Source organism: Gekko japonicus, unplaced genomic scaffold (genome assembly GCF_001447785.1).
Source record: "Gekko japonicus isolate JY-2015 unplaced genomic scaffold, Gekko_japonicus_V1.1 scaffold3343, whole genome shotgun sequence".
NCBI classification, from domain to species: domain Eukaryota; kingdom Metazoa; phylum Chordata; class Lepidosauria; order Squamata; family Gekkonidae; genus Gekko; species Gekko japonicus.
The window spans coordinates 93,226-105,779 of NW_015172116.1; the positions used below are offsets into that span (position 1 = coordinate 93,226).

The 12,554-nt window shown below is 58.0% G+C and overlaps 2 protein-coding genes across 7 annotated transcripts in view; one reads left to right on the forward strand and one right to left on the reverse strand.

The window, feature by feature from the left end:
* Nucleotides 1–3,601, forward strand: part of LOC107118613 (autophagy-related protein 9A-like) — a 12,741-nt gene extending 9,140 nt beyond the window's left edge. For 5 of the 6 annotated variants that reach the window (XM_015420975.1, XM_015420978.1, XM_015420979.1 and 2 more), the window contains exons 12-15: nt 33–138; nt 265–349; nt 1,854–2,001; nt 3,059–3,601. In XM_015420975.1, the coding sequence (XP_015276461.1) occupies nt 33–138; nt 265–349; nt 1,854–1,963 (301 nt within the window). In that variant the 3' untranslated portion in view covers nt 1,964–2,001; nt 3,059–3,601. Of the gene's footprint in view, nt 1–32; nt 139–264; nt 350–1,849; nt 2,002–3,058 lie in introns of all 6 variants that reach the window. The other variant, XM_015420981.1, reaches the window with a different exon arrangement.
* Nucleotides 3,602–4,749: 1,148 nt separating this feature from the next.
* Nucleotides 4,750–12,554, reverse strand: part of NOS3 (nitric oxide synthase 3) — a 50,386-nt gene continuing 42,581 nt past the window's right edge. The window contains exons 21-24 of the mRNA XM_015420973.1: nt 6,649–6,770; nt 6,383–6,512; nt 5,354–5,567; nt 4,750–4,919 (exon numbers count right to left, since the gene is read on the reverse strand). Of these exons, the coding sequence (XP_015276459.1) occupies nt 4,794–4,919; nt 5,354–5,567; nt 6,383–6,512; nt 6,649–6,770 (592 nt within the window). The 3' untranslated portion in view covers nt 4,750–4,793. The remainder of the gene's footprint in view (nt 4,920–5,353; nt 5,568–6,382; nt 6,513–6,648; nt 6,771–12,554) is intronic.

The following is a 12,554-nucleotide window of genomic DNA, read 5'->3' on the forward strand; positions in this document are numbered from 1 at the left end:
CCAGCCAGCCGCATTTCCTCCTTGCCCTGCAGTGTGGCCCCGCCTGAGTCCCGCCAGGCACCCCTGAGCCGCTCCTCCGTTGTGCTGTCTGAGTTCGCCTCCGCTGAGATGAGCCTGCATGCCATTTACATGCACGAGGTGAGTGGCTAGGCTGGGGGGTGGGGGGGGAGGGGGAGGGAGGGGGTGTTATCCGGGGCCCTAGCAGTGAGAGAGGGGCAGAGGGCGTGGTGGGTCTGACGGCCTCCCTCTTTTGCTCCCGTCCAGCTTCACCAACAACAGCAGCAGCAGCCCCCACATCCGCCGGCACCGGGCCCGGCTCCGTTCCAGAGTTCAGCACAAGCACAAGCAGGTCAGAGCTTGGGAGGGCAGGACGAGGCGGGGTCCGGGCAGGGCTGCCCGTGGGGAAGCCATCTTCCCTCCCCACCGTGGCCTGCAGAGTCTGAGGCTGGTCCCCCTGGCTCCGGCTGACTCCCTGCTGCTCTCCTGGGGCTCAGGAGGAAAGCTGGTGCCCGCGGCTGAGACTTTGGCCTGGGTTGCCCTGGGCACCTCCTGCGCACAAACCCGGTGCTCTGCCGCTGAGCCTGGGCCGGAGATGTGCCATATCTGGAGACCCTTTTTTGGGGAGGGACAGAAAATTGGGGGAGATTTCCTGCCAGACCTGTTTCACTGCTCTTAACAACGTAATCGTTTATGAATGGACTTAGTTGGCACATGTAATCGTACTAATTGTCACCTGAATGGGATATAAAAGTGTCAATGCCTTAGCAAATCTGTCCACTGCCGAAGGGACAGGTGTGGGCAGAAAGGGGGTCCTTCCGAAAGGGGGTGGGGGGAAGGGGTGCTGTTATTTCTGCAGTGCTTCCTCAGCCACCTTCACGCAATACGTTTTGTGTAAATAAAAAGCATTCCATTCCTTTCAAAAGAAAAAACATATGAGTTTTAGTGCTCCTGAAACTTCCTCACTTTCCCCACTGGATGTTGGGGGGTGGGGGGAGTCCTAGGAGGGTGTCATCCCCCCCCCCCAGGTTTCTTCCTTTTTTCTGGCAGACTTTGGCGTGTCTCGGCTGGGCCCTTCCCCAGAAAGGCATGAAGGGTGGGGGGAGGGCTGGAGTGTGCTGCCACACAGCTAACACGGAACTCTGAATCCACCAGTGTCGAGAGCCAGCTTGGTTGTCATGGTTAAGTGCGCGGACTCTAATCTGGGAGAACCGGGGTTGATTCCCCACTCCTGCAGCTGCTGGATGACCTTGGGCAGGCCACAGTTCTGTCAGAGCTGTTCTCATGAGCAGTCCTTGAAAGAGCTCTCTCAGCCCCACCTCCCTCACTCCATGAAATTGCTGAGCGGTTGGGTTAGAACGGATAAAAGGAAGTACTTCTTCACCCAAAGTGTGATGAACACATGGAATTCACTGCCACAGGAAGTGGTGGCGGCTATAAGCATGGACGGCTTCAAAAGGGAATTAGATAAGCATATGGAGCAGAGGTCCATCAGTGGCTATTAGCCACAAGGTATAGATAGGGGCTCTGGGGCAAGGGATGCTCTGTCTTCTTGGTATTTTTTTTTGGGGGGGGGAGCAACAGTGGGAGAGCTTCTAGTGTCCTGGCCCCACTGGTGGACCTCCTGATGGCACCTGGTATTTCTGGCCACTGTGTGACAGAGTGTTGGACTAGATGGGCCTTTGGCCTGATCCAACATTGGCGTCTCTTATGATCTTATGGGGTGTCTGTTGTGGGGAGGGGAAGGGAAAGGAGTCTGTAAGCCGCTCTGAGACTGGTTGAAGGGCAAGGGAAATAAATCCAATCTCCTCTTCTTCTGTGTCTCACTTGGCGTCTTTTCCTTCTCCTGCCTGCAGCTTCCACGAGGCCTTCGCGGGCGTACAGCCAGGACCTGCCCCTCGGGGGCTGGGAGGAGGAGGAGGCGGCAGCCATGGAGGCCTCTCAGCAGGAGAGGGAGAAGCACTAGCCCCCCCCCCCGGACTCCTTCCTTCCCTGCCTCTCAGTGTAAGTGCCCCTTGCCCGCCTTGCCATCTGGCTGCAGCAGGGCCCGAGCCCCCAGACCTCGTCAGCAGCCGACTCCCACGGAAGGGCGCAGCTCTGCCTCGGAAGGCCCCCCCCACTCTCTGTGGTTTTCTTCCACGTCTTTCGGTGGCCTCTCAAACCCGCAAAGGCGTGTTCACCCTGGTTTGCGCCGCTCCTCCTCCTCCATTTTTCTCCCATGGAAGGAGAAAAATGGCCCAGCCAGAGGGATTGCTGCCGGCCTCTTCCACCCCATTCCCACGGCGTGGCTGGAAACTGCAGGTCCTTTCCCCCTCTTCCCACAGGGAGTTTTACCTCTCCTCCTCCCAGGAGGGAGTCGTCCTCTGCTGAGGGGTCAGCCGGAGCCCCTGGCCTTGCCCGTGAGGAGGGGCTCCAGGTGGGCCAGGCCCAACTTCTCCCATCACGGAGACCTCTCCTCTGGATCCCAGTGTCAGGAGGTGATACCAGGGGAAGGCCTCGGCCTCCGTGCCCCCTTGCTGGCCCTCCAGAGGGACTGGCCGGCCGCTGTTCGGGCCGGGTGCTGCACTAGAGGGACCCTGACTGGTTTTCCGATGGAGCCGGGCTCCGCTGGTGTCCTTCTGTTTCTTAGCTAGGCAGCTTCTCTTGCTTGCTGCCTGTGGGATTTTGAGGTCACTGCCCTTAAGCAGGGGAAGTCGCCCAGAGCCAGCTGCCCCTCCCTGCCCCGGTCCCCTCACGCCGTTGCCTTTTTGGTGTAGTGAGCCAGTTTGGTGTCATGGTTAAGTGCGTGGACTCTAATCCAGGAGGACCGGGTTTGATTCCCCACTCCTCCTCCACTTGTACCTGCTGGATGACCTCGGGCAAGCCATATAGTTCTCCCAGAGCTGTTCCTGAAAGAACAGTCCTCGAAAGAGCTCTCTCAGCCCCACCTAACCCACAGGGTGTCTGTCTGTTGTGAGGAGGGGAAAGGAAAAGGGTTTGTAAGCCGCTCTGGGACTCCTTCGGGTAGTGAAGGGCCATGGGGTATGAATCCAATCTCCTCCTCTTCTTTTTGCCTTTCCAGATTTCCGGGCACTTGGATGTTGCCAGCACTGCCTTGCCAGGACCGTCCCGTCTGCTGCAGGAACACGGCGACACACGGCGGTGCAGCTGGGGCCAACATCGTCCTAGCGGGTTGCAGCTGCCCCTGCTGCCTCAGCTGTGGGTGTGGCCAGGAGAAGGGCGGGGCCCGTGTGGATGCTGGGCCCCCTCTCGCTTTGGGTGTGTGCCCCCCTCGGGGGTGAATAAGCTACGGGCTGGACAGGCCCTGCCACGGTGCTACTTGTATTTATATGGGGTTCCTGTGGTCGCTGCAAAATGGCTTTGGGCAGGGGGTGGCGGTGGTGGTGGCTGAACACAGGAGGCTGCCTGCCATGGGCAGGGGGGGGCGCAGAGGCACACCTGGACCCCTCGCTTTGCCCCCCTCCCCCCACCCCCTTGGCTGCTGTATAATGCTGTCCCTTGTGCGGGAGCCCACTCCTCCGTGCCGAGCTGCTGACGCCACCCGGGGCGGGGCCCTGTGTGTTGTGGTGCCCCCACCCCAGGACTCTTCTGGGACAATAAATGTTTACAGGTGTGGCTGGCGGTGTGGTCCCTCTGCCTGGGCCGGGGGGCTACTGAAGAGCTGACCTACTTGGTCTTTGGGCATTTGGAGGATCCAGAAAAGGCCACCGGGGGTTCAGCTGGGTGCCAGGGGGGAGGGGGAGGAGGAGGAGGAGGCAGCAGAAAAGGGGGTGATGGTCCAGCCGCCTCCCCCTCCGCAACTTGAACTGAGGCCGATGCTCTGGCTTTGTTTCCTGGGGGATGACAGTGATGCATGCCCCAATCTGGCCACTGGGGGGGGGGCTCCCACACCGGCACCAGAGCAGGCCAAAGGCACTGTTGTGTGTGTGTGGGGAGGCGGTATCACTCCCCCACTGGGGCTTGGTCAGAAATGAGAAGGTGTGAATTGGGTGGAGCTCTGTGACTTCTCCACTGTACTGGGGGGGGGGGGGGGGGGGTGATAGGCCTTATACAAAACCTAGGCCGGGTACCCCCCTCGGCCCCTACAGAAGAAGAGAGAAGAGATTGGATTCATACCCCATGGCCCTTCACTACCCGAAGGAGTCTCAGAGTGGCTTACAAACTCCTTTCCCTTCCCCTCCCCACAACAGACAGACACCCTGTGAGGTGGGTGGGGCTGAGAGAGCTCTTGACATAAACGGCTCTTTTTGAAGAACGGCTGTGCCAGAACTATGGCTTGCCCAAGGTCATCCAGCAGGTGCAAGTGAAGGAGGAGTGGGGGATCAAACCCAGTTCTCCCAGTCTGTGCACTTAACTACTACACCAAACTGGCTCTCAGAACACCTCCCCCAGCAGACCCCTTTTATTCCTCCATGGGCCAGTCTGTGAGCCCAGTGAGGCCTCTGCCCCATAGCACCCGCCCCACACACACCATTGCTTGAGGATCACAGCTAGCTGCAGAATTCTACGGTGAGGCCCCCACCCCTTGTTCAGAAGCCAGCTCTCAGTCCATGCTTTTGGGGGCAGGAGACACCATTCCCCTCACCCTGCCCCCCTTCCCCATTTCAAAGGTTCCAGGGGGGCTGTGTTCCAAGATGGCTCGTTCCCCCAAGCCTGGAGGCCCTCGGACTTGTCCTGACCCCCACCCCAACCCCCACGTACAGTACCGCTTGTGTTCTACTGAAATGCAAAAGGCTTTATTGAGGTGCAGTCTGCAAGGGGGGGGCAGGACTCAGGAGCGCAGACAGAGCAGCTGCTCACGGATCAGGGCCCAGCGCCATCTTCCGCACTTGGACAGAGAAGGACTGGCTGCGGATGCGCGAGGCCACCTCCTGGGCACGGAACGTCAGGCCGAAGATGTCCTCGTGGTAGTGGTTCTGGTCCTAGGGGATGGAGGCAAAAAGCCCTGGGTTGGGAGGGGGGAATACAGTAGCCCCCCCCCCCAAGCACTGCAGGATGCAGAATGGGTGGTTCTCCCCCACTCCTCCCCAGCCCATGACGGAAAAGAATTCCTCCCTTTCTCCTGGAAGCCCCAATCAGGTTTGCAGAAACAGCCCCTCTCCTTCCCTCCCTCCCCCCCAACCTCCGTCCACTTTTGCTGGCCAGTGGAGGGGGGGGCTGGCTGTGCCACGTATCAGGAATTCTCTGGGCCACTCAACTGTGACGCTTGTTTTCTCCACCTGCTCTCAGGTTGGCAGTGGACACACGGCCTTTGGCATCGCCCTGGACAGCAGGTCTCCCAGTCCCTTTCGGGTTGGTCTGTCGCCAGCCCCCTTCCCCCCCCCCCGTGCCATGTGCCGCTGGGCCATGCCCTTACCCGGAGCTCGCTGATGGCATCACCCGCCTCCGTTAGCGACATGTTCCCTTCCGTGGCCAGGATCTGCTGGACGGTTTGCAGGACCCCCGTGGCCATGGTGACATCGCCGCAGATGTACATGTGGCCGCCTCGTTGGCACAACACCTCCCAGACCTGCCCTGCCAGCTGCGTCCTCAACAAGTCTTGCACGTAGGTCTGGGGGGGTGGGGGGGAAGGGGAGAGAAGCAGGGTGGTCCTAGGAGCCAAGGATGGGGTCCCTCCCCCAATCCATCAGCCCAGACCATGTGAGCTGATAACAGCCTCTCACTGAGCAACTGTGACCCGTCCACACCCATCCAGTCCCCCGATTTTACAAATTAACCGTTTTGCATATGCCTGCTAGTTCGGGGAGTATGTGGGAGAGAAATCTACACTGGTACTGTGAAGAAACGGACGCAGCAGGCGATGCAAGGTGGAGGCTAGTGGGGAGGGGAGGGGGTCCAGGCAAATACTCGTCCACCAGCCCTGTGGCAGGCCTAACTGTGGGAACACCCACGTCCTCTCTCTGTGCTGAACTCCCCCCTATGTGGTCTATGTCCAGAGAAGGGAGCCTTCTCCTGCAGGCTTGAGGAGGACTCCCTGGGTCTGCAGGAAAATGTGAAAATTCCTCTGAATTGAATGGAGGAGTTTAACCTCTCCTCCCACCCCTCCAAATGGGAGTTGGAGAACGGGGGGGGGGGAGCAGGCAGTGGAGAAGGAGGAGGAGCAAGAACAGCTGGGGTCTCCCCACACACACACACACAGCTGCCTCTCCTTTGCAGGTGGGTGAAGAGGACTGGCAGCCACCCCCACACCTCTGCTGCCCGCCCCCCTCCCTCTTCACCACCATGGTGGCAGGGAAGGTGGGTTGTGCTGCCCACCCCGGGGTGTCCTGTCCCTCTCCCCCCCCTCTCCCGCTGCAGGGACCCCCACTTGCACCGGCGGCAAGGTGCCGGTATCCTGCCAGGTGGATGAAGCCCTCAGTGGCCAGCTGACCACCCTAGTTCTCCCCGGGAGAAGGCGGTGAGGACTCGGCTGACGGCCCCCTTCTGCTGGGCCTCCTGGATCTCCTCCTTGTAGATCTGGTCGTGGCGGGAGCAGCGGCAGCCAAAGACGAGGGTCATCTCGCTGGGGAGGAGGCCTGCGAGGGCACAAGGCGGGGGCAGCCGGGACTCAGCACCGCTCCCCCCCCACGCACACCCCCCCTGGGGCTGGCCCACCATGCCTGCCTGCCTGCCTTCCGCCACCCCCCACCCCATGCCAGCTCTCTGCCCTACCTTGGGACTCCAAGAGGTGCAGCCGGTGTTGCCAGAAACTCCGGAAGGGGGCAATGCCAGTGCCAGGCCCCACGAGGATGCAGGGGGCTGATGGGTCTTCTGGCAAGCGGAAGTTTGGGGCCCTGCGTGGGACAAGCAAAGAGGCTGAGGGAGCGACCCAAGCCAGAGCCCACAGGCGGGGGGCTCTGGGTGCAGCTCAGCATTGCACCCGCCTGGCCACAGTGGGCACCCATCCATGATCTGTGGCACTGTCCAAAAAACAACTTTGCTTTCACCTTCCCAAGGCCAAGCCAGTGCCCCCCCCTCCCTCCCTCGTGGGCACAACATCCACGTCTCTTTGAAGAAGGACCCATACGGCACCCTCCTCAGCACCTTCCCTCAGCACTGCCTCCCTGGCCAGTGGCAATCACAGCCTCTGGGGACGGTATGGCCAGTGGGGGGAGGGGGACGGGCCCTGAACACGGCCCACACGGAGGGGAGGTTTAATGTTGTCATTAATAGATGCCCCCAACCACAAATGGGCTTCAGCATCTTCGGGGGGGGGAATCACTGGATTTTAAAACTACTTTTATAAGGGAGACACAGGAAGGGAAGAAAAAGTGGCAACCTGTAGCCCTGGCAGCAGGTGTACCAAAGTCTTCGGGAGCTAGGGAAGAAGAAGAGGAGAGTGGATTTATGCCCTGCCCTTCACTACCCAAAGGAGTCTCAGAGCGGCTTCCAAACCCCTCCCCCTCCCCACAACAGACAGACACCCCGTGAGGCAGGCGGGGCTGAGAGAACTCTGACAGAAACAGCTCTTTTTCAAGGACAGCTCTTATCAGAACTACGGCTTGCCCAAGGTCATCCAGCCAGGTGCAACTGGAGGAGTGGGGGATCAAACCCGGTTCTCCCAGATTAGAGTCCGCACACTTAACCACTACACCAGACTGAAGAACAGGAGGAGGAGGAGGAGATTGGCTTTATACCCCGCCCTTCACTACCCAAAGGAGTCTCAGAGCGGCTTACAAACTCCTTTCCCTTCCCCTCCCCACAACAGACAACCCCTGTGAGGTGGGTGGGGCCGAGAGAGCTCTGGACAGAAACTGCTCTTTTTAAGGACAGCTCTTATCAGAACTACGGCTTGCCCAAGGTCATCCAGCCAGGTGCAAGTGGAGGAGTGGGGAATCAAACCCGGTTCTCCCAGATTAGAGTCCACACACTTAACCACTACACCAAACTGGCTCCAGGGAAAGGAGTACAGATGTTCCACACCTGAGGTGCAAAAGCCAACCCCCCACCCATCTGAGCAAGGCTGAGAGCTGCCCAGGTGAAGTCTCAGGAGGGCAGCAGGGTGCTTTTGGCCGCCTTGTGACCCACAAGCAGCAAGAGCCAGCGTCCACGCCACCTGCCTTGGCTCCCAGCAACAAGAGCTAGGTTGGAGGCTACTGCAAGGGCACTGGAGGGAGCCGTTGGCATCATGCCGACAGGCTGAGATAAAACACGGCTGGTCTGACTCCCCCCCCCCCCCCGGCCCCCCCCCCCCGTCTAGTTGCGGAAAATGACAGGCGATGGGTCATTTCTCTCCCAAGCAGAGAGCACTCCAGGGCTCAGTTATGCAAATGGCCATAGCTAGAGTGGAACAAAAGGTTTCCCATCCAACATCTCAGCTAGATTGTCACAGACAGGCAGAGACTAGGAAACCCAAAATCGGCTAAATAATCATTCTTCCTCTTGATGCTGGAAAATCAGGACCCACCCCAGAGGGGGACAGACTCTCAAAGGGGAAATGATAAATTCTGAGATCACAAGGAAGAAATTCTAAAGCTTTTAGCCAAGTAGGCTTCAGCCATGAAGGACAAAACCTTTACATCTTGACCACATGCCAAGGAACAATGGGGAGAAGTCCCAATTCTGAAAACAACGATAACAGAGGAATCTGAGTGCTGCAAGTTCAAGATGTCCCAGCCTCCCCTAGCAACCAACTTCAAGACTCTCTAGCCTGTTCCTATTTATTAATTAATAATCCTAATGTTCCTAATTATTAATATTGACCATTTTAATTCTTGCAGCCTGATCACTGTAAGCACGCTACACCTATGTGGTCTTGCTATCCAAAGAGTGGTAAAGAGGATGGGCCGTGGGTGCGAAAGCTCAAAAGTGCCATCGATGGTTCCTGCAGGAACTAGTCCAAGCGAACGGGGAGATGTGGCAACTGGGTGGAGCCTTTAAATGGAAACCAGATACAGAATGCTAGATGTATAGACCCGTCTAGCAGGAGATACTCATTCAGATTCTGCAGGTTCATGGCCGGCAAAAGGAAAATGACAGGCGATGGGTCATTTCTCTCCCAAGCAGAGAGCACTCCAGGGCTCAGTTATGCAAATGGCCATAGCTAGAGTGGAACATGCCAAGGAACAATGGGGAGAAGTCCCAATTCTGAAAACAACGATAACAGAGGAATCTGAGTGCTGCAAGTTCAAGATGTCCCAGCCTCCCCTAGCAACCAACTTCAAGACTCTCTAGCCTGTTCCTATTTATTAATTAATATTCCTAATGTTCCTAATTATTAATATTGACCATTTTAATTCTTGCAGCCTGATCACTGTAAGCACGCTACACCTATGTGGTCTTGCTATCCAAAGAGTGGTAAAGAGGATGGGCCGTGGGTGCGAAAGCTCAAAAGTGCCATCGATGGTTCCTGCAGGAACTAGTCCAAGCGAACGGGGAGATGTGGCAACTGGGTGGAGCCTTTAAATGGAAACCAGATACAGAATGCTAGATGTATAGACCCGTCTAGCAGGAGATACTCATTCAGATTTGTAGCTGGCAGCAGTTACTACTTAGAGAGAGAGAGAGGTCTTACCCCTGGGAGTAAGGGAAAGGGGCGGTGGTGGCAGACCAGGGTGGGCATGGGCCTCTCCCGAGTCCCTGGGACCTGAGGCAACGGCGCTTGGGAGTCTGCTCCTTCGCAGATGCACTGTGTGAACGCCCTCCATCGAAAATTAAGAGTTTCTGCTGCCTGCTTTACAAAAGGCTCCTTCTAGAGGGCCCCTCGAGGGGAGGGGGCGTGCTATGGCCTGATCTCACCAAATCTTGGAAGCTAAGCAGGGTCCCTACTTGGAAGGGAGACCTCCCAGGAAGACCCTGCAGAGGAAGGCAAAGGCCCGCCACCTCTGCGGCTCACTTCAAGAAGAAGAAGAGGAAATTGGATTTATGCCCCGCCCTTCATTACCCAAAGGAGTCTCAGAGCGACTGACAAACTCCTCTCCCTCCCCACAACAGACACCCTGTGAGGTAGGCGGGGCTGAGAGAGCTCTGAGAGAAACTGCTCTTTTTCAAGGGCAGCTCTGGCAGAACTACGGCTTGCCCAAGGTCACATCAGCAGGTGCAAGTGGAGGAGGAGTGGGGAATCAAACCTGGTTCTCCCAGATTAGAGCCTGCGCACTCAACCACCACACCAAACTTGCCCTGAAAGCCCTTTCTGGGGCCGCCATAAGTCAGCTGTGACTTAATGACACTTTATGCAGAGAAAGAGAGAGAGAATCCACCAGAAGCAGATTTACAGGTCCTTGTGCAGTGGGTGTGGGTGCTGGGGGGGCTGTTCTTGCTGCCAACCAGCCAAGCTGGCAGAGAACAGGCCTCTGAGGCCGGAGGAAGAAGAAGAAAGAGATTGGATTTATACCCCATGGCCCTTCACTACCCAAGGGATTCTCAGAGCGGCTTACAAACTCCTTTTACCTTCCCCTCCCCACAACAGACATAAACCCTGGGAGGTCGGCGGGGCTGAGAGAGCTCTGAGAGAGAACTGCTCTTTTTCAAGGACAGCTCTTATCAGAACCATGGCTTGCCCAAGGTCACCCCGCCAGGTGCAAGTGGAGGAGGAGTGGGGAAATCGGACCCGGTTCTCCCAGATTAGAGTCCGCACACTCAACCACTTAACACCCAACTCTGAGGCCGAAGGAGGAGCCAAGCAGGAGGCCAGGACTGGTTCTTCTGCCAGAGGGAACATCCCCATTAAGGATGCCGTAAGCACGGCCGGGGGCACGGGCATGCCCGCCCTGCCGGTGCGTGAGTGGGGCTCCCAACCCCAGGTTGGGGGATTCCTGGAGATTTGGGGTAGTGCCCGGGGATGGCAGGGTTTGGGGGGATGCCACAGAGCCCACCCTCCAACAGAACCCCCGTTTCCTCCAGGGGAACCGATCCCCCGCAGTCTGGAGATCAGGTGCAGTTCTGTGAGAGCGCTGAGCCCTGCCCAGAGGTTGGCCACCCCATCTCTTAGGAAAGGGGTCCCTGAGCGGCCACCCCACCTGCCGTCTTGCATCACATGTGGCTACAGTTTCTGGAACGCCCTGCTCGCCCTGCACCGCTCACCAGCCAGCCGCCCTCATTCCAGCCCCGTTCCTCCCTCTGCTCTTTCACACCACCCATCATGACCCACATTCCAACTCCTTGAATAAACCTCCGCTGCTGCATGTGTTTCCCACAAATGTCCCATCCCCGCCCAGCTAAAGGACAAGCCGTCAGTCCAGACCACCGGCAAACGGTGTGTGTTGAGCCAGAGGTCATCCTGGGAATGGGTGACTCAGAGGAGCCCGGTGGCGCTCTACGCCTGCTGATGCGCTGCAGTGTGGACAGCTGCTCCGTCAGAGGCCTCCCTGGCCTCTCCATCATTTTGTTTGCCTCGCAATGATGCTTGTTTGGGTCTGGCAGTGAGTTTAGGAGTCAAAGCCTCACCTGCGTGCTCCACCTCTGCGAGGGAACAGACAAAGAGCCCTCCCTCGCACAGGGGACAGGCCCCTTCATGCCAATTCGGTTACTCGAGAACCGCTTGTTTCAGTGGCAGTGCAAGGTGTGTTCCCAGTGGCTTTCTTTCCCACAGCAGTTTACCTGAGTCTTCCTCATCATGGATCTGTGTGAGGGTGGGTGGGGGGTTTATTTTGAACTACAGGGGAGAATACTTGCCCCCCCTCTCCCCCCTGCAGACCACACCGGCTGCTTCCTGCCGGTGGGCCTGGGCCTCCCTCTCCCCCCTAAGGTTCCAGAGCTCACTGCCAAGCAGTCTTTGCATATGCAAGCAAGCAGATCCTCTGCCACTTTTGCTCTCGCAGGGTGGCTGCGTCTGCCTGGCACTGTGTGTGGGGGGGGGTGGATCCAGCAGCTGGCCTCTCCCCCCCCCGCCTGTCTGTCAACATGTGTGTTTGTGTCACCGGCGGGCAGGCGGGCTAGTGCAGCTTGGTGTAGTTTGGTGGAGTGGTTAAGTGCGTGGACTCTAATCTGGAGGAACCAGGTTTGATTCCCCACTCCTCGTCCACTTGCACCTGGCTGGATGACCTTGGGCAAGCCGTAGTTCTGATAAGAGCTGTCCTTGAAAAAGAGAAGTTTCTGTCAGAGCTCTCTCAGCCCCGCCCGCCTCACAGGGGGTGTTGTGGGGAGGGGGAGGGAAAGGACATTGTAAGCCCCTCTGAGACTCCTTTGGGTAGTGAAGGGCGGGGTATAAATCCAATCTCCTCTTCTTCTTCTTCAATTCTGCTGCTTTCTCCACACACACCCTTCTGCCCAGCAGAGTGCAAAACCATTTATGCCCATACACCTGTGCAACAGGCTTCACAACAGAACCGCTTAACCAAACATGCCTTATGCTTCCATACGATCAAGAAAGCTTCCCCAAGCTGCTTGCATGAATGATTTCGGGAAATTCTGTGCCCACAAACAGCAATCGGGACAAGGCTCGTAGGTTCCCACGTGAGCGACGGGTTCTGGCTGGACCAGGCCCCTGCTGGGCCCACGGCTGCTGAGTCACCCCCACACCCCAGGATGCTCCCTCCTGCTCCCTGAGTGACCCCTGGGAAGCGGAGCTCAGCAAGGACGTCAAGGGCAAGGCCCGGATAAAGCCCAATAGCTTCACGGACCCTGTCTGGGGGAAGAGC